The sequence below is a fragment of the Lindgomyces ingoldianus genome (assembly GCF_010093535.1).
Source record: "Lindgomyces ingoldianus strain ATCC 200398 unplaced genomic scaffold BDR25scaffold_34, whole genome shotgun sequence".
Lineage (NCBI taxonomy): Eukaryota > Fungi > Ascomycota > Dothideomycetes > Pleosporales > Lindgomycetaceae > Lindgomyces > Lindgomyces ingoldianus.
Window position 1 is genome coordinate 657794 of NW_022985195.1, and position 22514 is coordinate 680307.

Here is a 22514-nt window from a genome sequence, read left to right on the forward strand (position 1 = left end):
TTCGTATCTCATGTAAATTTCCCTAGTCAGCTTCCTCTTTAGCAAAACGTGCTGTTACACCGAAATAATCCAATCAAATATCCCATTTCTTTTCATGCCACCCCGCAGGCCTGTTTCTTGTTGGTCATGCCACATCAGGTACCCGTGAAGGAGCAATAAGACGGCGAATGCCAAGCATCCTCGCCGACTACAGGGAGAGCATCGCCGAATCAGTCAGCTTCCATCATCAGAACGAAACTTTCAGGCCCAAATTTAAATATCATGCTGAAGGGTAATTATTCTCTCGTTATCCAGTGATACTTTCTCGTTATCTCGCAATTTTCTCCAGCAGACTTTATCGTCGAAAATTGCCAAACCATCATTTCAACCTTGACCTCTCAGTCATAAGTTCCTACAGCAAATAGCGACCACCCAAAATTCCGCTCCTTGCCCGTATCAATTTTCCCCTCCCCGCCTTCAGCATGGGCGACCAATCCCCATCCCCGCTCAACCTCGTCGTAGTTGGCGGCGTCGCAGGAGGCATGTCCTTTGCAGCCCGTGCCCGGCGTCTCTCAGAATCTGCGAGTATCACCGTCTTCGAGAAAGGGCCCTTTGTTGGCTACGCAAACTGCGGTATCCCCTATGCACTCGGTGGCATCATTCAATCGGACGAAGCCCTCATTCTCCAAACACCAGACTCGATTAAAGCACGATACAATGTCGATATTCGTCACAGCACTGAAGTCATTGCCATCGACAGAGAGAATAAGACCGTAGAGTATAAGACCCAAGGCCAGGAAGCTAAGAGTATGAAGTATGATAAACTAATCCTAGCCCAAGGCGCTGATGCCTTCCGCCCTCCTATTTCAGGCTCTAATGCTCCAAATGTCTTTACTTTGCAAACCATACCGGACATGACGGCTATAAAATCCTACGTAGCCGCACATTGCTCTAAATCTGTCGCCGTCATTGGTGGTGGATTCATCGGTCTCGAAGCCGCGGAATCACTCCATGCATTAGGGATGAAGGTCTCGATTGTCGAGTACATGCCTCATGTTTTTCCGCCTGTGGACCAGGATATCGCCGAGCCTATACATGCCGAGATCCGCCGAAATAACGTGGATTTGCACCTCAATGCTCGGGTCAAGGAAATTGTGGCTCCGATTGAAGCCGAAGGGACTGGGAATGGGAGCAGTCACGTCCTCTTGGAGTCCGGAGAAAAGGTGCCTGGGGATATTATCTTGCTTGTCGTGGGCGTGCGTCCGCGTATCACGCTTGCAAAAACCGCAGGCCTTGAGATAAGTCGATTTGGCATCGTTACGAATGCACAGATGCAGAGCACGACGGACCCAGATATCTACGCAGTAGGCGACATGGCGGAAACAACCAATAGCATCACCTTATTGCCACAAAACCTCGCTCTCGCAGGCCCAGCAAACCGGCAGGGCCGCCTCGCAGCCGACCATATCTTCGGTCGAGATGTGAGCTACAGAGGGAATGTGGGGACATCTGTATGCCAAATCTTCGGCATTAACGTCGGGCTCGTAGGGCCCTCTATCACATCCCTCCATTCACAAAGCCCCAATCTCGACCCCGAGTACGTAACCGTGCATCCGCCAAACCACGCGGCATACTATCCCGGCGCCACACCCCTGACCCTCAAACTCGCGTTCAGTAAGCGCAATGGGAACATCCTCGGCGCGCAGATCATTGGCAAAGCAGGTGTCGACAAACGCATTGACGTCCTAGCCACAGCCATTCAAGCACGAATGACTGTCTACGATCTCGAGCACCTAGAACTCGCATATGCACCGCCATTTGGCTCCGCAAAAGACCCCGTCAATATGGCCGGATTCGTCGCCTCTAATGTTCTGCGCGGCGACACCGAAATCATCCACCCCGAAGACTTGACCCCAGAGATTTTGGACCAGTATCAAGTCATCGATGTACGGAGTCCGGGGGAGTTTGCAAGAGGGTATGTTAGGGGTGCGAAGCTGGCGCCTTTGAATGAGTTGAGGGGACGATTGGGGGATTTGGATAGAGAGAAGAAGGTGTTAGTGTATTGCCAAGTGGGGTATAGGGGGTATTTGGGGTATAGGATTTTGAAGCAGGAGGGGTTTAAGGTGGTGAATTTGGATGGCGGGTTTAAGGCTGTGAGCCAGGGAGGTTTTGGGTTGTTGGTTGGGTAGGTTGGAGCCGATGGACGGACAAAAGACTCGACAGCGATGGATTGGGATGCTGGATTGCATATGTATGTCTATCTGCCTCTGGGTCGACATTAATGAAGCGTGTGTATCATTACAAATTTCATATTGCTTTCTTCACTTATCCTTGATCCCATCCATCCAAGTTCAATCCCAAAGCTCTATCCAATCCGTCCCGCTAGTTCTCCCCTCCTCACAGCTCTAAACTCTATCTCCCGGGGTCAACCCCGCAGGCCTCCCATCCGTAATCCCCGGGTGCGTATCATAAACCCCACTATAAACCGGAATACCATCATCCCCAATCCTAACCTTAGTACTCACAACGCTAACCTTCAACCCGGGCACCTCCTCCCTGGGCTTCTCACTCCCATCAAACAGCGTAACCCTCCAATGCAAGTTCCGCTCCAAATAACCCTCCACATCTGCCGGTTCCAAACTCGCCAATTGCCCTGCCACTATATCCTGTAGCAGCGCCGAAGTCAACGGAACAGTGCCGGTGATCACCAGTTCGGATTCTTGGTCCTGCTGGCACTTTTCACATGGCGTGTCGTCGCCGCGTCCTAGCACAGTGAAGCGGCCGACGACGTTGAATTCTGTGGGCCAGGTTTTGGGGTCCGGGTTGAAGTCACCCAGGAAGACGAAGACGCGGAATGTTTGGTTGAGGCCGTGTTTGAGGGTGCGGAGGTTAGTGATCCATTCTGTGTACATGCGGTTGGGGACAAGGTGCGCGAATTTCTCGGGCACGTTGAGAGGGACCACGGCAGGTTTAGGAGCTGGCGCGCCGATTTGAGCTCCTGCTTTCGCCGGTGCCGGAATCGATGCTTGGGCCTGAACAGCAGCTGGAGCTGGGGCCGCAGTTGTAGCAAGAACAGGAGTTGGGGCCGCGGCGGGTTTATCCGTAGGAGGATGTTGTGGTGCGGGATTAGCACCGGCTTTTGGTAGAGAAAAGTTGGCCTCAGTAACCTTAACAGAGGGTTCTTTCGTTGGTTCCTTGTGAAGGATTTCTTGGGCTGCTTGGATCGGATGCGCGACGGCCTTCTTCGCGAAGTTCAAGCTAAGCCCAGGCTCATTGGAGGCGCTAACATTGGCAACAGAGGCAGTGGCAACAGGAGTTTGTTTAGAAGCCGCAGCGGTCGAAGCCTCTTTTGGAGGAGCTGCGCTTGCTGCAAGATTCGTAAAGAAACTGGTAATCCTGTTGGCACCGTATTGCCTCACCACCTCATTAGTGACGGCGGCTTGGTATGCTTGATCGTTTGGATAAAGCCAGCGTTGGGTCTCCGGGTAAGCATGGCCGAAAGGTGTTGTGTATTTGACACCATTAGAGTTCCAAAACTTCGTTGCGGAAGAGTCGTACCAGGGTTTGAGATCGGTAGTGCCGCTGATGCGAGCACCAGCTGATATCGTGAAGTTAGCCTCTGCAGCTTGGCTTACTTTATCAATGACATAGGCGTTGGGGTGCAGGGCCTGCCAAATGGCCCAGAGGCGGTCGACGTTGGTGTGGTGCATCCAGAATACGGGATCGAACGCAGATACGGCAAGAGATCCCATGTGACCTCCTTCGCCTACCTTATCGTGGATCTCACCATGCAAGTCCTCGAGACTTCCGTAGGCGCCTGCGTCCTCATCCTCAAGCCATGCGTTGTTGCTGAAGGCATCAAAATGCGTGTACGAGAGCAGAATAAGGGATACATTAGTTCTCAAGGACTCGTTTTCGTTAGTGATGACTTGTGATACTACGCCATTCTGTGAATTGCCGCTGCTGTCAGGGGCACGTTTGGTGTTGGGAAATTGGCGCCACTAATGGAAGTTAGAACAGGGCTGTAAGCACTGAGAATCTTCTAACAGACGTACACGACTGTCGAGAGCGAGCTCTGTGGGAATTGCCTTGTCGTTGAAACGAAAGCTGTACAACGGGTTGTTGATCGGCTTCTCCACGCCATCGACATCGATGACCTTGATAGTTGAAGAGCTGACCGCAGCAGGGAAAGCACTAGTACCCCTTGTGATGCGAGCAGCCCAATCCCAGTATGGCAACCTGAAGTCTTTTGCAGCTGCGAGATAACGTGTCCGCAACGGTTCGGCAAATTGCCCGGCAACCTTCTGCACGGAAGCGTATAGAGCTTGCTGGAAAATCAATCAGCACTTTGGTCGCAGACACCGAATAGAGAATAGGTTCCTTCACTTACTTCATATAGTGCCAGATAGGGGCGGTGCCAGGTTAGAAACAAAATGGAGCTGTGCGTGCAATAGCCACCGAAGCGAGCATTTGGGTTCCCAGTGACGCCATTCCAGGCCACATATGGCTCTCCGTGAATTCCCGCCAATTGGTAGTACGAGAGCAGCTCTTTGACAGGCTTCTTCTGAAGGTCCACCAGTCCTAGTAGATAGAGATTGAACTGGTCCTTGAAATTGGCCTGTAAATCTCGAATCTCACGACGGAGTGGAAGTGAGCCTATATCATGGTAAGATTAGCTGTCGATTAGAGACAGTTCTGTGTGGACTTGCCGTTAGGGCCTAGCGTAGTAGTTATGCCAGTCGCGGTGATCCTTGGGTTTGCCATCCTGGCAGATTAGGGGTAATGTCAATATAACAGAAGAAGGAAGTTCTCCTGGTAGTTCACGTCTGAGTATGAAACGAAGTTTCTTGATCTGAGAAACTGGGATGCCGCCTTAGGGCCTTATATCTGATTCAATTGCCTAAAGCAAAAGGTTTCAATAAGACATTCAGCTCAGCTGAAAGGGGGTCCGCATAAGCCAAGGCAAAAGCGCCTAAGAGAATTAGCACGTTGTACCATCTAAACGTTGTCATCTCAAGCCCGGTGCGAATTCAGCAAGGGAGAGCTGGATGACGGCAGAAAATGAGGGGTAGCTCAAGCCAGGCAGAGTCTGGACGGGTGCGTCCGCACTGGCGGCAGAGAGAAACTACTACTTGGCCAATAGCACTATTAGGAAAGGCAATTTAAGACTGAGGCCAAGCTACGGAGAAGAAGAAATCTGACAAAGGGACCATCTCGCGAGCTGAGCTCTCAGCCCACCTGATGAGTAACTGTGATTTCTGTTGGTAAGCTGCATTACCACTAATGAAGAATTGGTGCTTCTGGATCGAAGGCTTCTTTTGCCTGAGCAGGCTGCAGGACGCAAACATGCTTATTTGATAGAAGCACAGATGGCGCAAAATCTGCGAGCCACAGCGTCGATAGTGACAATCGACCAGGTTACAGCTAGCCAGCGTTTCAGGGCTGAACGGAGCTGAATGAGTCTGGCTTGGCCCATGAGAAGAGCCGATGTCGCTACAGCAACTCTGGACCAAACGGCAGGAGTGGTCCGATTGGATTCTCTGCAAGACTGGAGGTATCAGTGGTACGAATGAAGGCTAGTTTAAGACTCCGGGATCGAGGATCGGCTGGTTACCGGTGAATTTGAGGGTTGAATAACGAGCTGTTTGGAATCAGCGGTGTTATGAACGGGTGAATGAGGAGATGGCGAGCTGAAGTTTGAAAATGATGGATGGGTCGTGGAGCTCCGAAGCTTGGACCACCTTACCACTGAGGTCTCATCCTCCCGATGTCTTGACATTCTCCGCCAATGTCGCTCTACTACGAGGCGGCAACCGTTCTCACCAACCCCGACAAGGCTGGCGGGTCGCTGAAGTCTAGGATATACAAGAAGGAAGACCGGAAGAGTTCGCCAGCTCAGGTCTTTGCTCTTGTGACCGAGGCATCGAAATGGTCGCTAGTGTTGAAGGAGGTGATTGAGAAGAGCGGGCTGCTGGCAGAGGAGAGGAAGGTGCGTCCTGTATATTCCAATTCGTTGTATTTACGTAGTTCTCTATTTCTGCTCATATGCACGTATAAATGCTCATATTCCCTCTTCTCTTAATTGGACAGACTGTACTGATGGTGGTATTCTTGGCTTCAGCTCACCCCAATCCTCGCACTCCTCCTGACGCACGACCTCCTCGTCTCAAAGAACGGCATAGCCGCACCCACAAACCATGTCCTCAAACTGTCAATCAACAGGCACAAGGCACGATTGACTGCTGAATTTACGAAGGCACGGATACGAGCTGGATTTTCTACGCTAGAAGCACTGAAGAATGCAATAAACGATGAAAAGCTTGAGAGTCAGGACACTTCACGAAAAATACCCTTATATCCACGATGGGTCCGAGTAAATACTATCAAGACTACATTGGCGAATCAGTTGTTAACCACCTTTGCGGAATACGAGGAAGTCAGAGATTTAGGACAAATCCTCTCTGCATCCAGCCGATCGAAGGTGTACTTCATTGATCCGAACATTCCCAATCTTATTGCCCTACCTCCTAAAGCCGACCTGGGCAGGTCCTCGGCTTATGCACAGGGTGATATCATCTTCCAGGACAAGGCATCATGCTTTCCAGCTTATCTGCTAGACGTCAAGCCTGTAGACGGAGATGTGATCGATGGTTGCGCCGCCCCTGGGAACAAGACTACACACTTAGCAGCCATCATCTCAGAGAAAACCTCTCAGACCCACCCTCGAAGCCTATCTCAGAATGTTATAGCGTTCGAGAAGGACAAGATTCGAGCCGTGATATTGGAGAAGATGGTGAACCTAGCTTCAGCTGAGCATATTGTTTCAATCAAGGGTGGGTACGACTTCCTAGCAACAAATCCAGACTCACCTCAGTTCGCAAACGTTGGGGCTATTCTTCTGGACCCTAGCTGCTCTGGCAGTGGTATTGTCGGCCGCGATGATGTTATTCGGATGCATCTCCCGGATCCACAGTCTGGGAGAAGCGTGGGACCCAAAGCAAGCAAGAGCAGGAAGCGAAAGCGGGACCAGAAAAAGGATCACGACTCACAGCTTAGCCCTACTATAAAGCTAGAGCTCGACGAATCAATTGCCGAGGAAACTCCCGTCAACGAGGACTTGAACGAGCGCCTTGAAGCTCTCTCCACCTTCCAGCTCCGAATTTTAACGCATGCTATGTGCTTTCCAAAGGCGCAGAAGATATCCTACTCTACATGCTCCGTTCACTTCGAAGAAAATGAGAATGTTGTGTTTCGGGCCCTGGGCTCAACTGCCGCAACCGCACGTGGATGGAAGATATTGAAGAGGGAACACCAAATTGATGGATTAATGAGCTGGAAGAAGAGGGGCTTTTGGGATAATGGTAAGCTCGGGAACGATTTGGGAACGAGCCTTGAGGAAAGACAGGATGTTCTTAATGGATGCATCCGGTGCGAGAAAGGGACTGAAGACGGCACCATGGGATTTTTTGTCGCAGCATTTGTTCGAGACGATGCATCCGCACAGAATGGCTTCAAAACAAATGACGTGAGGCCAATGCCTGCGCCTCTTGACAGTTATGAGGAGCATGATTACGAGGATGATGAGGAATGGGACGGCTTCAGTGACTAAGGCATCCACCCCATTCAAACGTCATAACAGCCCAACTACAAGAAGCCAAAAGACAAGAGAGAGAAGAAGATAAAAGGGACATAGAGGTAAAAAGGGAAGCCTGGCATGATATTAAGATCTGCCCCTAAAGAGGACCATAAGCAATTCCCATTCCAAGGTGTGTGAGCCTATCACGTAATCAGACGATCAACCCCAATTTTTACCCCACCAGAGCCCACTGAAACCTGATATGTGACGATTCCTACCCAAGCCAAATTACTATGACTGCTTGAGTGCTCCCGGGCACCAAAACGGGCCAAGAATTATTTCCTTTCTTGTATTGTTGCGGTGCTGACGTCGTTTTGATGTCAAGCACAGGAAATCGCTTCGGACCCCTATAAGAACTCTAGAAGCTCTATTTTTGCCTCTCTTTACTATTTTCCAACTTTCAGTAACTTCCAGGGCCTCAACTTAACAATTTTAGTTTTGATTTCGAAGGGGTTTCTAACTTAGAAGTACAATGAGCGTCTCAAGGAGCTCCAATACAGTGGCCAACCAAGGCGAGTTCCACTCGCGTGAGCCTCGCGATGAGCCTATGATGACTTCAGGGGTAAGACATGTGCTTTTAGCTTCTTCTTCGAATCTGGTCCTTAGATTTTCTTCAAGCAATTGTGCTCTCCCACCCGTAGTTGCTTCTGCTATTGAACGACTACAGCCACAAAGAGCTTAGGTCTTCTACCAACCATATCGCGTTCTTCGTTTCTCAAAGACTGATACGTCGAATGCTTAGAAACAAGCTTCAACTTGAACTGACTAACAATCCCTAGCACAAACCTGGCGTCCTGGCCTCCGAAGCCGACCGCGCCCCCGAATTCTCCGCACAACCCCTCCCCGCAGGCAGAGCTCCTAAATCCTCGACTTACGAGCCCAACCCTGACCTCCACAACCAAGGCATGTACCAGGCCGCGTCTTCTACCCTCACAGGCGCGGATTCGGCCGACGTGCACACTGGTTATGGACACCCCGGTCAGGGCCAATCATCGGCAGAGCTGCATCACGATGGCGAGCATCATCGTAAGAGACAGGGCATGGGGCTTGCAGGGCTAGCAGAGACTGAGAACAAGGGACAGGGAGTTCGTAGACAAGATCCGGCGTTTGGGAACCAAAGGAATTTAGGGGAGGGTGTTTCGGTTGGACAGACGGCGGAGGAAAGGATTCCTGAAGGGGCCGAGAGTGTGGCGGCAGGGAGGAAATAGATCTGTGCTGAAGTCGTGTTTGAGAGTGCGAATTTTAGTCGAGAATCGTCCAGATATTGGGAGGAGTTTTGTGATTAAGGAAAAGTCAACAAGGGGAATTAGTATGAAGTTTATGTCGTATTCCTCATCCCGATGATCTTGAATAAATTTAGAACTAACTGTAAGACAGTGCTGAGAAAAGTGCAGCCAACAATTAAGGGACTGGGAAAAGGTATACGACACCTGTACTCAAACACGTGATTGCCGGTGTCTCAAATATTAGAATCCCATTCCCATTATCTGACTCCCGAAGAACACATTCACGCCATCTTCTTCGCTCTCACCTGCCACACAGCAACCGGTTCCCTTCATACAGCTGAAATCCACCCATTCCCCCCCATGACCGCCGAGAATTCCCCAGTCCTCCAATCGAATGTCATTCCTGCTTGTGACGCCCACAAGCCCTGCGTAATCATGGCATGCATCAATTTGTGCCTGCCATCACCCACTTTCATACCCTCCTCTGCCTCCACTTTTCCCTCCCACACATAATCATGAAGGAGTGCGGTCATATCGTCCTCAGTGCCAGTTTTGGCTGGCCAGAATAACCACACGAATTCTGAGGCCTCTGGGGCGGCAAATGCAAGAACCCAAGCGCCGGTGGTGAGAATCGCGGGGACGAACGCGATGCTCCAGGAGCCTGAGGGGATCTCATCACGTGGAAGCTTGAGAGTCGAAGTGTGCAGAGAAATAGAGCTTGAAGCACAGAGGTTCTGAATTTGGTCACGTAGGTGAATGGGTGCGGTGGGGTGCCGACTTGGGGTGATGAAGCAGCAGACTTCTGAATTCCAGCGCGAATAGGGGACAGTAACGACATCGATTCCGTGATATTCGTCGTCCTGGGAGGCGCCGTCGGAGTTCATCTCGTCGCGAATAGAGCCCCAGAGAAGCCTCTCACGCTGTGGGATCGTGTTCTGATTCGCAGTACCCTGATTTTTGGTTCTTAGGTAGAAGGATCTGTCTGCTATCATCGTTTCAGATGGTTGACCTGGAGATGCTACAGGGCCGTAGCGATCTGCGCGACTAAAATCACGATTGGGGTTGACGTTGAGTAGAAACTTGAGGAGCTGTTCCGCGGACCGCGGAGAGAGCTGATTGCTGGCGTTCATAGCTATGAGGGCGAATAGTAGTAGCAATTGCTATCTAATGGAGAATATGTTCTGCTGTTTGTTATCCTAGATCTAGTTCTTGGCATAAAGTAGCAGCGTTGGGGTGAAGTCGATGGGGACTGCCACGCAAGATGGCATTATTTTGTTTGCTGTAGGTGGCATGGCTGTGGCGGTCACCTGGTAACCGTTTGTTGCTCTGCTTATCTCCATTTCGCCTCAGTGCTGTGACGTAGAAGAAATGTTGGTTCATGCCAAGTGATACAAGCCCTTGCTCGGCACGTGTACCTGCTAACCTGAAGCGGCCTAGAGGAATCGGTGAGGGGTACAAGGTTTTCCAGTGACATCAATGGCAGTCGAACCATTTCGCTGTTGACAATCGCATTACATCCGAGCTATCCCAATAGACATGCCGTGTCGTCACACGCGGTCCCAACACCTGCTGTTCGCCTCCCCCACGAAACATCCTTTCATCTGCCGCCATGGAACCCAACAGGCCAGACGCCACGGTTGTACGGCAGCTGCAAAGCATGTGCTAACCTGCTTGTCCTGACGCCCATCCGCTGGGACTGATTGATCCCATCTCAGGATAGCATCAAGCTAAGCCCCCAGCTATTATAACTAACAGGTCCCTTCTTTCCTTGCATTTATCAAACGTGGAACCTTACGTCTTTTGATCACCCAGTTTGCGGTTCACAGCCCGCCTTTTCTCAGATTCTTATATTCTAGCGCGCTCTGCGCTCGGCGGCAGTTGCCCACGTTCAGATTGAAACATATTTGAACCTGCTCTTCTCCCGCCCGCTCTTTCCTCGCTTGTACGGAGATCTTGGAAAATAGATTTTCGCCTTCGAGACAGTGTGAATATAGACTTCACCATGTCGGCCAAGCCTATTTTTGTGGCTACACATCCTAGAGCCTGTTCCACGGCCTTCGAGCGGGTATGTTGAGTAGCTAACCTCGTACCTGCAGTCTGATTAGATCTCTCAATCTTACCGCTCTCCTAGGTGTTTATGACCCGCCGAGACACGCTTCAATGCATCCACGAACCGTTTGGCGATGCCTATTATTTCGGTCCAGAACGACTGGCAGAGAGATATGAGGATGATGAGAAAGCTAGACTCGACAGTGGCTACTCTGATAGCACTTACAAGACCATCTTTGACAGAATTGCGAAAGAGAACTCCCAGGTTGGACCCCTTTCCCCTGTCATTGATCGCGTCTCACCACATTTTCTTCTTTTCTTGTCGTTTGTTGTTGCACATATCCAATCAATATCCTTCATCCCCTTCAACCTTATTCGCCGAGACTGCCATCGCGTGTGGGTCCAAACGCCTTCCCCACGATTTGACGACACCTCGTGGCTTCATTGCGCAAGATGCGGGTGATTCAACTCGCCGGCCGGTTTGCGGCCCGAGCTTTCATGCAGGCAACTTCAAAGCCGCATACCCCAGGGCACGCCCATAATCTTTCCTTTTCAATCGATATCGATATCTTTCCCTTCTTAGCCTCACTAAAACTCCCACGCACATACACGCACATGACCCTTTACCTGTTCTTCACATCTCCTCTCGACATCGTCATTGCTCGATGACACCCCTGGCGTGGGGTTGGACACCTACTCACGATGTGTGCAGGGCAAGCGCGCCTTTATTAAGGACATGGCTCAATATTGGATCCCACCCTCTGCCAGACCGGCCACTATCGCACCAAGTCTTGTTAGCTACAAGCGTGGAGTGGGAACCGACCCCACCACTCTTCGAGAGGGTCCTCCCGCACCAGTCAAATCTGAACCGCCCTACCCGTACAACACCAAGGGCGAACCGAACAATCCCTCTGTTGTACCAGCGAATCTCTTGGCCAACTTCCACTTTGCCTTCCTAATCCGCCACCCACGCTCCAGCATCCCGTCGTACTACCGTTGCACTGTCCCTCCACTTGACGAGATCACGGGATTCTACAACTTCAGGCCTGATGAAGCTGGATATGATGAACTTCGACGCCTGTTCGATTACCTCCGCTCAGTGGGCCAGGTCGGTCCGCACTTCGCTGGGCAACCTGCCACTAATGGTACTAATGGCGTCAACGGAGTTAATGGTGCTCACAAAGGAGTTGAAATCTGTGTCGTCGACGCGGACGACCTCCTTGGAAACCCATCTGGCATCATCGAAGCGTTCTGTCACAGCACGGGCATCAAGTACGAGCCGGAGATGCTGAAATGGGACAGTGATGAGGACCACAAAGTCGCCAAGGAGGCGTTCGAGAAATGGAAGGGTTTCCATGAGGATGCCATTAACAGCACTGAACTGAAAGCTAGAACGCACGTACGTCCAGTTCATTCCCTTTATCTCAATTGATTAGTTCTGTACTTAAAATCCTGTTTGCTTGCCCGCAACGTCTACCATGTCGCTCAAGCCCAGACATCTAATGCCGCCTAGAAAAAGATCGCCAAAAGCGATGAACAGCTTTTCGCAGAATGGACCGACAAATTTGGCGAGGAGGGCGCTAAAGCCATCCGTGATACCGTTGAGGCCTGCGTCCCGGATTATGAGTACCTGAAGCAGTTTGCTATTAAAGTGGCACCGCCTAATTAAACGCAAAATCCCTACCCGTGAGATATTCTAGCACTATGAAACAGGTAACAATATCTTTGCCTGTCAAAAGCGGGTTTGGGCTGATGTCATGTTTCATTGGTCCACGTTGGATTCAGAGCTTTGACAGATATCAAAATTGATCGTTGGAGATGGATGTACCGTAGTGCTTTTTGCAGGCCTCTTATTATTTAGAATACATATGAGCTGTTGAAAACAGACTTGACGAATTGCTTGTCTTGCTCTTGAGTCTCCGTCAAAGTAAATGCCAAGGTTGCCTGAGCACATGCAATGATCTGATCGCTGAGTTATTCTATGTCATTTCCTCTTCAAAATCCATCGCCCCACACAAAACGCACAAAGTATAACTAGGTTCTCAAACCTTCAACCACATTTAGAACTTTGAAAACTAATTTCCGTAGCTCCCTCCCCTCCTCTCATTACCCTTGTGCAACATCATCCATGATCAATCACGAGCTAGACACCACAGCCACAGCCACAGCCACAGCCCTCCATTAGCTCCCAACAATCACTGTCACCATTCGGTTAACGATCGATAGCGGCAATCTGCAACTTTTCCACAACAGGGTCCGTTCCAACCATACCACCCACCTGTACCACGGTACCTGCCCAAGTGCTGCAAGTCAGGTAATCCTCGTTCCTGACCTACCCACAACCCCGGTCTATGGAATTTTTTAGCGATTTGGCTGCAGAATGGAATGAAGGTGTGTCTGTTGGATGATGATTGTAAGATCTATTCACGGTTTTGGGTGGTAAGAAAGGATACATGGATGATTAAGTGGGTGACTAGAAGATGAGACGAGTTGGCGAATGGATAGAACGGCGAGTGCGACAGAACGGGAATTTCGGAGGAGAGCGTGAGATGAAATAGTGAAAGGAGGGTGGGCGAATAGGCGAGCGTAAGTGTTTCACACAGTCTCATTTGGTGGTGGTTATATGTTACGGAGTTACGGTGCACACGCATACAGGGTACAGGATCTCGGAGGATTGTAATGGGGGCCAGGGACATCAAGATGAGAGTATGGAAAAATGGGAGAACCACACAGGCACACACAGCGAACCCCACTTTTTTTTTCTTTTCCTATGGTAGACAGATTACACCAAGGACGCTCTCTCTGATCCGATCCGACCTAATCTGATCAGAGAGAATGGTCCAAATGTCCAGTGGGGTGAGGTTTAAAGATTTCGCTATCCGATTGATCAAGCTAACGTTTGGTGGTGGTATCTACCTACATACGGCACTAACTACTTGCTGATTTGCACTTTACTGTACTACAATAGGCGTATATATCAAAAAGAGGTATCAATGATGCCTGTTCGAAAAGAAACATATATCAAGGATCGTGGTTCATTTCCCATTACCACATGCCCAACTCCAGTCCAAAATTGGCCCCCCAAAATAATCAAAACTCCAGGAACCCGTGCCATTTCATTTGCTCAAAACTCCGAAAATCCTTGGCTCCTGAAACACGCCTTACACCGTCGCTGCCAATACCTTGAAATGGCTTGGTTCGGAAATATTCTTTTTAGTAAATGCTGAGATGGAGGTGAGGTGGATGGACAGTTGCATAGTATCACGACCCCATCTCGATTTCTCTACGACGTTCCTCGCGGCTCATGGCTCGGGAGTGGTTACTTCGGGCTCCGACGCTCGATGGTCGTGCTGCTGTCCGTCCGCGGTCCCACCGCTGCCATGCCTGTTCTTCGCTTAGGCTATCGGGTCTGCTATTGCTATTTGCTCGGCTTCGATTCCAGTCCGGATGTGCAGTTGGCGGTGTGCCCAGTAGCTCCTGGCTATTGGCTTGTCGCTCCCGCTCTTCTCGGTCTTCTGGCAGGTCTATTCGGAAGGTGGCACTTGCTGCATCCGGCGATGGGCCGGGGTCGTTCTTCATGAGGAGCATGGCCATTTGCTGGACTATTCGGTCGTCCTCAGTCAGTGGTACTTCGGCAGGATTGGGTCCGGTTGCGTTTGTGCACGTAGATGGGTACATGTTTTGGATGAAGTTTGTGTAGAACGACTGTTCGGACCAGAGGTTTGCAGTGCGCGTGCTTGAGGCTTCTTTTATTTTTACGATGCGGCGATGCGTCCAGAGGAGGAGTATGCCGTAGAGGACCGTCGATGTGGTGGAGATGACGGTGCCGGTTATGGCGGCCGTGTTCCAGAGGAAGCGGCGCGAGGAGAGGAAGTTGTAGGCGATTGTGAGCAGGCCAAGAGCTGAGGAAGTGAGGGCCGGACTAGGGGGCTTGTGTTAGTCGAGGGCTTATTGAGGCGTGCACTTTGGGCGTCGTACAGGAAGATAGCTTCCGCCTGGAACATCTCATTGCGGCAGGCGAAGCAGAGCAGTGCGGTGAACGAGTACCCAGCTGTCATGAGAGCAACAACGAAGACCGACAGTACGGCCTGGCTGAACTTGAGCTCTGGATCCTTCGCATACAGGCCGGGAAGGATCAGGTATCTGGAATGTACATCAGCCTTGTTTTCTGCGGGAGCTTCTTCGGCTGGAGCTCTGTGTAGCCTACCCTCCCAATATCATCCATGACGCAGTGAGAGCGATGAAGCGCCAGTACCAGGCCGTATAGTCCCGATCATGCTGCAGGCCTTGCAGGTTGATGTACCGCTTCGACCCCGAGCGCATTGACATTGGTGCGGTCGCGAGCTGTATCGAAGCAAGCCTTCACCGAGGAACCCTCATGCAGAGGTAAAAGCGAGTGTGGTATATGAGGTGCAAACGAATGCCAGGAGTGCCGTCTCTAGAGGGGTGTATTTAGAGTGGTGCTCTCGAGGGAAGAGGCGAAGTCGATCACGTCGAAACAAGAGCACCACAAGTCAGCCTAGGAGCCTACGAGGGTTTCCCAGGATGGCGGATCGCTTCGGTAAGTATGCGCTCAAGGGTCGGCCCACGGCACAGCACGTCGCGAACAACAAGACAGCGACGGGCGGCAAACGGCTGGTGAGAGGCTGTCGGGGAGGGAGGATGTGTTTCGCGACGCGGAGGGCAGAGAGGAGAAGAGAACAATATGCGACGGAGCAAGGCAGAGCTGGAGGTTGGGAGAAAAGGCAGCGCAGAGAGCAGTACGAGGCCGAAGGAGCGACGACATCCGGGCTCAGCCACTCACTGGCTGAGGACGCAGCTGCAACCATGACAGGACTTTTGCACTCATCTGGCGCCGCCGCCCTGAGTAATTCGCTGCCTTCTTTCTGCCTGAAGAAGGCGTCGTCTGCGCTGTGGGCCCGTGGTGCAGCGCCCATCCCCCGTTACCCTTTGTCGCTCTCGCAATCCCGCTCCCGCGATTATCACGACTCGCCTCGCGATCTCGATGGCAAGGCTCCTCACAGACCTCCCGCTAAAATTAAATATAGTATCAAACACACAAGCGGAGTAGTTCCCCAGAGCCCGCTTCAAACTTCTGCGCTTTCTTTTTCTTCTTGTTTCCCATTTGCTGTGGCTGGTCTACCCTCTTGCTACGCCGCATGTCACCAATCTCACCTCGTCCCTGCCGAGCCACCACACCTCTTCGGATCCGCCTTGCGGCGAATTTCGACCACTCGGCTTTTCGTCTTTCGTCGCATTTATCTCGTCGCTGTGCCGTCACAATTTGCCAAAGGGTTGCAAAGCGTGCTAAAACAATATGACATCATTTATCAGGAAGGGGTCGAAGTCCGGATCCTCTAAATATCTCTCTAACGAGGAGGATTAATAGTCCAACAGGACCATTTCCCGTTCTTCACAAACGCCTCACAGTCTAATATTCGTTCCTCTGCTTCATATCCTGCAAGATTCCCCTGATTCCCCTGATTCCCACTGCATGCGGCTGTTGGGACGAAATGCTTCGCCCCATCGGCAGACGAAGGATTCTGCGCCGCACAGCGAAACCGACGAAAGAGACGTGTTAGAACCTTGGAACCATTAACACCTCGCAGATCAAGCTTAACCCGACGGACTGCATTCAATTGCAACACAGAAGCGGAAACCCAACACGAGGACGAGGACGTTGCCGCACGTGGCACAGTCTTCACCTGCATCCTTCGGCAACTCGAGCTTCAGAATCCCAATTCGCGAATAACAGAGCAACGAAATCTTCACCCGCCTCAAAAACATGTCCTTATCTTAATTCCCATACAAACCTGTGTCTTTCTTCAGCATTGATCTCTCCTGTACCTGAGGCTACCCTGTTGGGAGCCTACAACTGGCACTGGCGCTGACTGCTTCCAGTGCACCGCCTCAAACAGGGAGACCCACTGGACCCCAATAGCTTAATGATCGCCATGCGTACACAACACATGTATCCTGTAACCACGTTGTTGGTGGGCCATGTTACTTGATGCAGAATCTTCAACAAGCTGCGGAGATTTTGTGAGTTCTATCCTCGGAAGCTTTGTCGTGATATTTCCTGTTTTGGTCACTTACAGGGTCTGATTGGCTGAAGCACTCTCTCGAAAGATCATACTTCGAAGTTATTTGCTTTTCACCTCTAGCCAACACCATTGACTCGCTAGCACCCAGGTCTTGGATAACCCGTCTCTGTAAAGTCGACACGTCATGGCAACATGGCACCCCCCACACAGCACGCCTGAAAGTGAGATCACCCATCCACGACTGCGCATCCAGCACTTCCATCTTCCCTCAACTGAGCCTATTCGCACACAGACAAACACAATCGCCTGCAATATCTTTTTCTTGCTCAACACATGCCATCACCAAACCAAACCAATCCCCCTTCCGCACCACCCTTGCCAACGCCTCAACACGCACTCATCCGCACTCACCCGCCGACTAAATCACTCAAACTCGTTCAACTCGTTCAACTCTCTAAAACTTACCCTTCACCTTCACCGGTCGATAATTTACTTTTGCCAAACAGCCACATCTGCAGCCACAAGCACTTTTCTACTGTCAGCGGAGCCGAGCTAAGGGAACGTGCGTGACTCACTGCACGAGCGCTGGATGCCTGAGGCTCCGAAGTATGCTTCCTCTCTTGTTCCGGTCTGGAAGTGAAGCGTGGGCGCTGAAGGTATCCGATTGTGTGTTGGAGAAACGTAGATATTAGTTAGCAGGCTTATTATTCGTGTGAATTAAAGGTGTCGACTATCTTCCAGGTAACCCTGTTGCTACTCCAGTATGATTTCACTAATGCGGCTTTCTCGTCCCCTGTTAGTATTTCCTTAACTAGGCCAGCCCTGAGCAAGCGGAATATTGCCCACAGCACAACTCTAAGCTGCCTTCTCAATAGGCGTCCTGTAATCGCCTCCCAGATTTAGATAAAGTATTCGCAAATATAATGATAGGGACAGTATTAATTGATCGATGATATAACGACCAGTAGGTCTGGCCAGCTACAGAAGCTCCACTACTTACGGTCTCCAAACCATCAATCCCATTTTCGCCAGACACCGGTATCCCTCATACTAGTCGTAGAGACTCCTTTCATCCACCATCGTCAATAATATACAGATTCCAGCGTCCCAATGATTAGCTCGCTACGTTTCCCGGCCAAGCAAAGCAAAGTACTCCCTTGATACAGACACCCTATGCACAACACACAGCAGTGCAGCAGGCAGGCAGCAGACAGCAGACAGGAGGCAGCAGGCAGCAGACAGTAGGCTGCAGGCCGCAGGCAGCAGGCAGACAGACAGACAGACGAACACGGGAAATGGGTAGATATCGCATATACCTCAAAACGCAAAGTTAAGCCTCATGGTCCAAATCTTATCCTCAACGCTCGAAGCATCCCACGCGCCATCCAACTGCGCAGCCCAACTCGCCTTCTCATCCGTACTCGCTGTTAGGAATCGCTCCACTAGATCTCCATCGATCATGTTCTTTATAGGCGAGTAGTAGCTGCGGTATGCAAGATGATCTCTGCCTGCAATCGGCTTTTCCTCATGTCGGAGAAGCAACTCCAATTGCTGGAACATTTTGAAATCGCGCCGGGATTCGAACGGTACGAAGACGCCAAGGGTACCTTGCAGACCGGCCCAGAAGATGATGCGGTCGCCGCCGGCGATGAGGTTGGTTTTCTGGATAGCCGTTGGAATGTCGTTTGTGAAGTAGTGGGCGCAGAGGTCGAGGCGGTTGGGTGCGCCACCAAGGTACGATTTGTCTTGGATGAGGTGCTGGCCATCTTCTGACTCATCTGAAGCTTGGGACACTTTCTCGGGACAGCGGACGATCCAGATATTGCCGAATTTGTCCCCCCCTACTGTGGTGTCGTAGTCGGCCATTTCGACGGATGTCGTCCATCGAGGAACAGTGTCGTCGGCGAAAGGGATGAGGCGGTTTGGATGCACCAGATCCTTGTGGACAACATATGTGACTGATTGGGATTGATCAGCAACTACAATGCGGCTTCCTTGTGTCTTTAGGTCGGTGATACGGGTGCCAGTACAGTTCGATGCCTGAGCCTTGCGGAGTAGGTGCTTAATACCGCAGTCAAACAGGACCAAGTCATTGCCTAAACCAGCCACAAGCTTACCCTTGAAAGCGAGTAAAGCGAGTGGTGTCGCGGTGACTTCCGTATCGTGGTAGAAGGTGAGTTTTCGGCCATCTGGAGATACTTGATACAGATGAATATAAGCCTTCTTGAAACTGTACGGCGTGAATTTCAAGTCCTGGGCCACACCAACAGCCAAAAAGAGCTGGTTGCCTTTGCTCTCGAATGCAACCAATGCAGCGCTGACGGCACATTGATTCTCCTGCAACTCCACGGTATGGACGACGGCTTTTTCAGTGACCGGGTCGACAACTTGAATGCATGACGCCCAACGGCCATTTACTTTCGGTAGACCAAAATCGATGGCTGCCAACTCTTCAGTCTCCCCTTCACCATTCGCCAATTCGCCATTCGTCAGGCCATCTTCTTCGGATGTCGCCATAGGCTTGTCTTCACTCTTTGTTTTCACACTATCCTCATCTTTTTTGAGCATCCTACATGTAGCAGTATCCAGTGTGTTGTTGTCGCTCTCAATAACGTAATAAACCTGCTGCTCGTGATTGCCAATGAGCTTCCGTGGGGTATATTGAAGTGGTATGGAGTCGTAGCAGAGGTTGGTAGAAAGGTCAACGTCGTCCAAAGTAACGATTCTGTATAAATGTGTTAGTCGGCTCTATCGACTCTGAAGTGGAATTCCAAGGAATGAGTGATATTGCCTTCGGTAGGAACAATTGGAATATAAAATGATCCTCATGTGGAAATTCGGAACCATGGAGTCATCATAAGGCAAAAAGGAGGTACTTGAAGGATCAAACACTTACCTCAAGTCTTCGCCGCGGACGCAGATAATGCCTTTGAATGATGCACTCTCAAAACTCCAAGCAGCTTCAATGGACATGTAATTTAATGGAGTCAAAGCGAGCGTGTTGTTGACTGGATGTGTGTAGGCTAACCAAGGTCTCGTCGTCAAGGCAAGAATTGCGGGTTCGCCGCCTACGCTCACCCGTGCGAACTTGACTGGGGCTGGGCCGAGGAAGCGTCTTCGGAAACCACTCAGAGTTCCAGAGAACTCATCAACTAGAGCTCGAACATAGATACCGGAATGGAGGCCGACGTGGGCATACAGGCTGTACCCTGCCGGAGATTGATCCCGCATGGCGTGAAATGCGATCGAGTGGGGCAGCGCTGAAAGACCCATGAGCCCCGTCTGACCCAATATGCGATGGTCCTGGTCCCTCGGGTTAAGATTGAAGATACGAAATGTCTTGTCGCCACAACCAACGGCCAGGAAGTCACTCCCTTGGCGGCCTTCGGGTACGTCTGGCATTGCAAGACAATGAATTGTGTGCTCTAACATGGCTTCATCCTCTGCCTGTGCGAGACTTGAATCATAGTCACACGCAAAATAGTAAATCTCTCCCGAGCTAAGGGCGATGCAAACCTGTCGGTTATTTGCAGCGCAAGCGACGATGGAACGGTGTGCTGGGGTTTTCCAGTCTGTGATTTGCCCGTACATTGGTTTTGCTGGGTCTTCTTCATCATATGGAATAGTACGGATGTGCCGGATGCCTTTTGGATGTATTTGAATAATGCAATCCTCTCCGAATTGTTGAATGCCAAGAGTTGTTGTCTCAGCTAAAAGGCCGCTATGTGGAGCCTCCTCGACATCATCACCAATCCTAAGAACAAGTGTGTGATTAACCAGGGAGAGAACAATATATGTGTCGTGCTCATCATCAGCCCTCAACTTGGCAGTCCAGACAGAGGTAGCACGTTGCGGAAGTTGGGAGTCTACAAGCTCAAGAACATCCAGTGCATTCCTGGTGGTTCGGAAAGTGCTTCGTGCACCGGTCCCAGAAACGGTGTAGATTTGAGGCGCGTCTTCCATACTCAGATTGGCAACTTCCATATCCATAACGGGGCTCATATTTGGGATCTTTTCGACCGGATTGAGATTCTGAAGCCCCCTTAGGTGGAAAAATGGTGGGGCGTAGGATGCGGTCGGATCAGATGGGAATTGGTCGCTAGAAAAAACAAGCTCACTATGGTCATCCCCAAGCGTCTCAAGTTCATAAAGAAGTCGATCCCCGGCTTCGGAGGCACAGTAAACAAAGCCAGCTCTCAGAAGGCATATGCTTGAGGCGACAGGGATTGTGTCAAAGTACCATATGTTAAGGCGTTCTACCTTGCCATTCTTGATATCGAAGGTAACCTTGAAGACATCGCCGTCTTCAGACTGGAGCAGATAGAAGAAGTTGCCTCCCTTAAGCGTATACAGAGTTCCCGCTACAATATATCGTTTGCGATTGGGGTCCTCGGTTGCACCTTCTCGGCGAGGAATAGCTAATCGGAGAACCTTGTGTTCATAAACATGGTAATACGTGATGTTGTCCTCTCCACAGCAAAGAACTCCGCTTGGGAGGTCATTTCCTCCTGGTACGCGGAAGAGAATGTTGGATGTCCGGTCGACTGTAGTGCGTCCCCGGTGAACGACGTGATTCAGGCCTAGGTCTAGCTCATAATAGCTCAACTCCTTCTTGACTTCTTGATATGCCTCTCCACTAGCATCTGCATCCGACTCCGAGTAATCTACTTCAAGAAGAGCAAATATAGGGTTCTCGTATCCAACGTCCATGCCAAGAGCGTAGTACACCAGGGTTTGGGGACGGTGCACACCCAAGGGTGATGAGATGGAGATGGAGACGTCAGTCTGGCCAGTCCGGCTGAGGGTCCAAACGAGCTTGTCTTTCTCAATTGCCGCCATCAAAATGGCTCTGCCTTTTGGGTCTGCCGCAAGGTACTGGCCCGGTATTGCACGTCGGATTCCAGACTTGCCGAAAGTTTCATAGTGGATCGTCTTCAACTTGCGCTCAGCAGGCAGGTACTCGAAGGTCACAAGCCGACCAGAGTCGGTAGATATGGCAATGAAATCTGGAGTACTTTAGCATGATTCTCAAGTGAAAGCCGCATTCTCCACCGCGTGTTCTAAGAGCGAGGCCGTCGGAGGTGTGGTGGTGCCTTAGAAAATCACTAAGTGGGCTTTTGCGCGTGTGCAAGAAAAACATACCTTTGCTTCCGCCGGCGAGCCGGAACTTATCGATGGCACGAATGATGCCGAAGACATCCTGAGAAAATATCTCCGTCAGACCGCCGTTGGCCTTGCGCGAGACTTCCAGAATTGCGAGACGGGATCCGCTAGCAGTGAGAATGTGCTGCTTCCCGCCGCCCAGGAAGTCGCCGACCATGGCCTGTTGCGTTGCAGTGGGTCGCTGTATGGTCAACGCATACAGCGACATGGTAGAGAAGCTTGTCATCTTGGGCGACGGTGGGCACAGGCCCAGACAGTGATTGGGATATGTGGGCTCGACGCAACTGACAGCGCGTCCTTGATGGCGGCAGAAGTAGGAGAGAGAAGGAGCACAGAAGCAGGGCGGCCCGCGGAGTAGGCGAGAGATGAATGACGGCTACACCTTGGTTGCGAAGAGAAGTTTTGGAGTTTACGGAG

At 51.0% G+C, this 22514-nt stretch overlaps 10 protein-coding genes across 10 annotated transcripts; 6 read left to right on the forward strand and 4 right to left on the reverse strand.

The window, feature by feature from the left end:
- Positions 1-245: 245 nt before the first annotated feature.
- Positions 246-2277, forward strand: BDR25DRAFT_306217 (FAD/NAD(P)-binding domain-containing protein). The gene has a single exon (XM_033690584.1). It carries the CDS (start codon positions 462-464, stop codon positions 2166-2168), a length of 1707 nt encoding a protein of 568 aa, XP_033543270.1. The 5' UTR covers positions 246-461; the 3' UTR covers positions 2169-2277.
- A 107-nt stretch (positions 2278-2384) lies between these two features.
- BDR25DRAFT_377578 (Di-copper centre-containing protein) lies at positions 2385-4774 on the reverse strand (the record flags this gene model as incomplete). The annotated part of the gene is made up of 5 exons (XM_033697509.1): positions 4689-4774; positions 4370-4635; positions 4035-4307; positions 3267-3980; positions 2385-2918 (listed from the first exon to the last, which is right to left on the reverse strand). The coding sequence occupies exons 1-5, from the start codon at positions 4741-4743 to the stop codon at positions 2385-2387; spliced, it is 1842 nt and encodes a 613-aa protein (XP_033543271.1). The 5' UTR covers positions 4744-4774.
- A 993-nt stretch (positions 4775-5767) lies between these two features.
- On the forward strand, positions 5768-7730 carry BDR25DRAFT_293940 (NOL1/NOP2/Sun domain family; the record flags this gene model as incomplete). The annotated part of the gene is made up of 2 exons (XM_033688753.1): positions 5768-5968; positions 6101-7730. 2 exons carry the CDS (start codon positions 5768-5770, stop codon positions 7586-7588), a joined length of 1689 nt encoding a protein of 562 aa, XP_033543272.1. The 3' UTR covers positions 7589-7730.
- A 292-nt stretch (positions 7731-8022) lies between these two features.
- On the forward strand, positions 8023-8894 carry BDR25DRAFT_268976 (uncharacterized protein). The gene is made up of 2 exons (XM_033687142.1): positions 8023-8177; positions 8395-8894. The coding sequence occupies exons 1-2, from the start codon at positions 8088-8090 to the stop codon at positions 8821-8823; spliced, it is 519 nt and encodes a 172-aa protein (XP_033543273.1). The 5' UTR covers positions 8023-8087; the 3' UTR covers positions 8824-8894.
- A 1739-nt stretch (positions 8895-10633) lies between these two features.
- BDR25DRAFT_306219 (uncharacterized protein) lies at positions 10634-12737 on the forward strand. The gene is made up of 4 exons (XM_033690585.1): positions 10634-10906; positions 10973-11155; positions 11603-12289; positions 12404-12737. Exons 1-4 carry the CDS (start codon positions 10844-10846, stop codon positions 12557-12559), a joined length of 1089 nt encoding a protein of 362 aa, XP_033543274.1. The 5' UTR covers positions 10634-10843; the 3' UTR covers positions 12560-12737.
- Positions 12738-13132: 395 nt separating this feature from the next.
- On the reverse strand, positions 13133-13562 carry BDR25DRAFT_306220 (uncharacterized protein; the record flags this gene model as incomplete). Its single annotated transcript, XM_033690586.1, has 1 exon — positions 13133-13562. A coding segment is annotated over exon 1 (185 nt), but the record flags the coding sequence as incomplete, so codon positions are not given.
- A 193-nt stretch (positions 13563-13755) lies between these two features.
- On the reverse strand, positions 13756-15633 carry BDR25DRAFT_345631 (uncharacterized protein). The gene is made up of 3 exons (XM_033694066.1): positions 15098-15633; positions 14869-15033; positions 13756-14812 (listed from the first exon to the last, which is right to left on the reverse strand). Exons 1-3 carry the CDS (start codon positions 15217-15219, stop codon positions 14152-14154), a joined length of 948 nt encoding a protein of 315 aa, XP_033543276.1. The 5' UTR covers positions 15220-15633; the 3' UTR covers positions 13756-14151.
- On the forward strand, positions 15436-16251 carry BDR25DRAFT_317812 (uncharacterized protein; the record flags this gene model as incomplete). Its single annotated transcript, XM_033691702.1, has 1 exon — positions 15436-16251. The coding sequence occupies one exon, from the start codon at positions 15436-15438 to the stop codon at positions 16249-16251; it is 816 nt and encodes a 271-aa protein (XP_033543277.1).
- An 813-nt stretch (positions 16252-17064) lies between these two features.
- BDR25DRAFT_306222 (uncharacterized protein) lies at positions 17065-17597 on the forward strand. The gene is made up of 2 exons (XM_033690587.1): positions 17065-17155; positions 17227-17597. Exons 1-2 carry the CDS (start codon positions 17119-17121, stop codon positions 17502-17504), a joined length of 315 nt encoding a protein of 104 aa, XP_033543278.1. The 5' UTR covers positions 17065-17118; the 3' UTR covers positions 17505-17597.
- A 311-nt stretch (positions 17598-17908) lies between these two features.
- Positions 17909-22466, reverse strand: BDR25DRAFT_306224 (uncharacterized protein). Its single transcript, XM_033690588.1, has 3 exons — positions 22077-22466; positions 19831-21940; positions 17909-19659 (listed from the first exon to the last, which is right to left on the reverse strand). The coding sequence occupies exons 1-3, from the start codon at positions 22303-22305 to the stop codon at positions 18252-18254; spliced, it is 3747 nt and encodes a 1248-aa protein (XP_033543279.1). The 5' UTR covers positions 22306-22466; the 3' UTR covers positions 17909-18251.
- Positions 22467-22514: the final 48 nt, after the last annotated feature.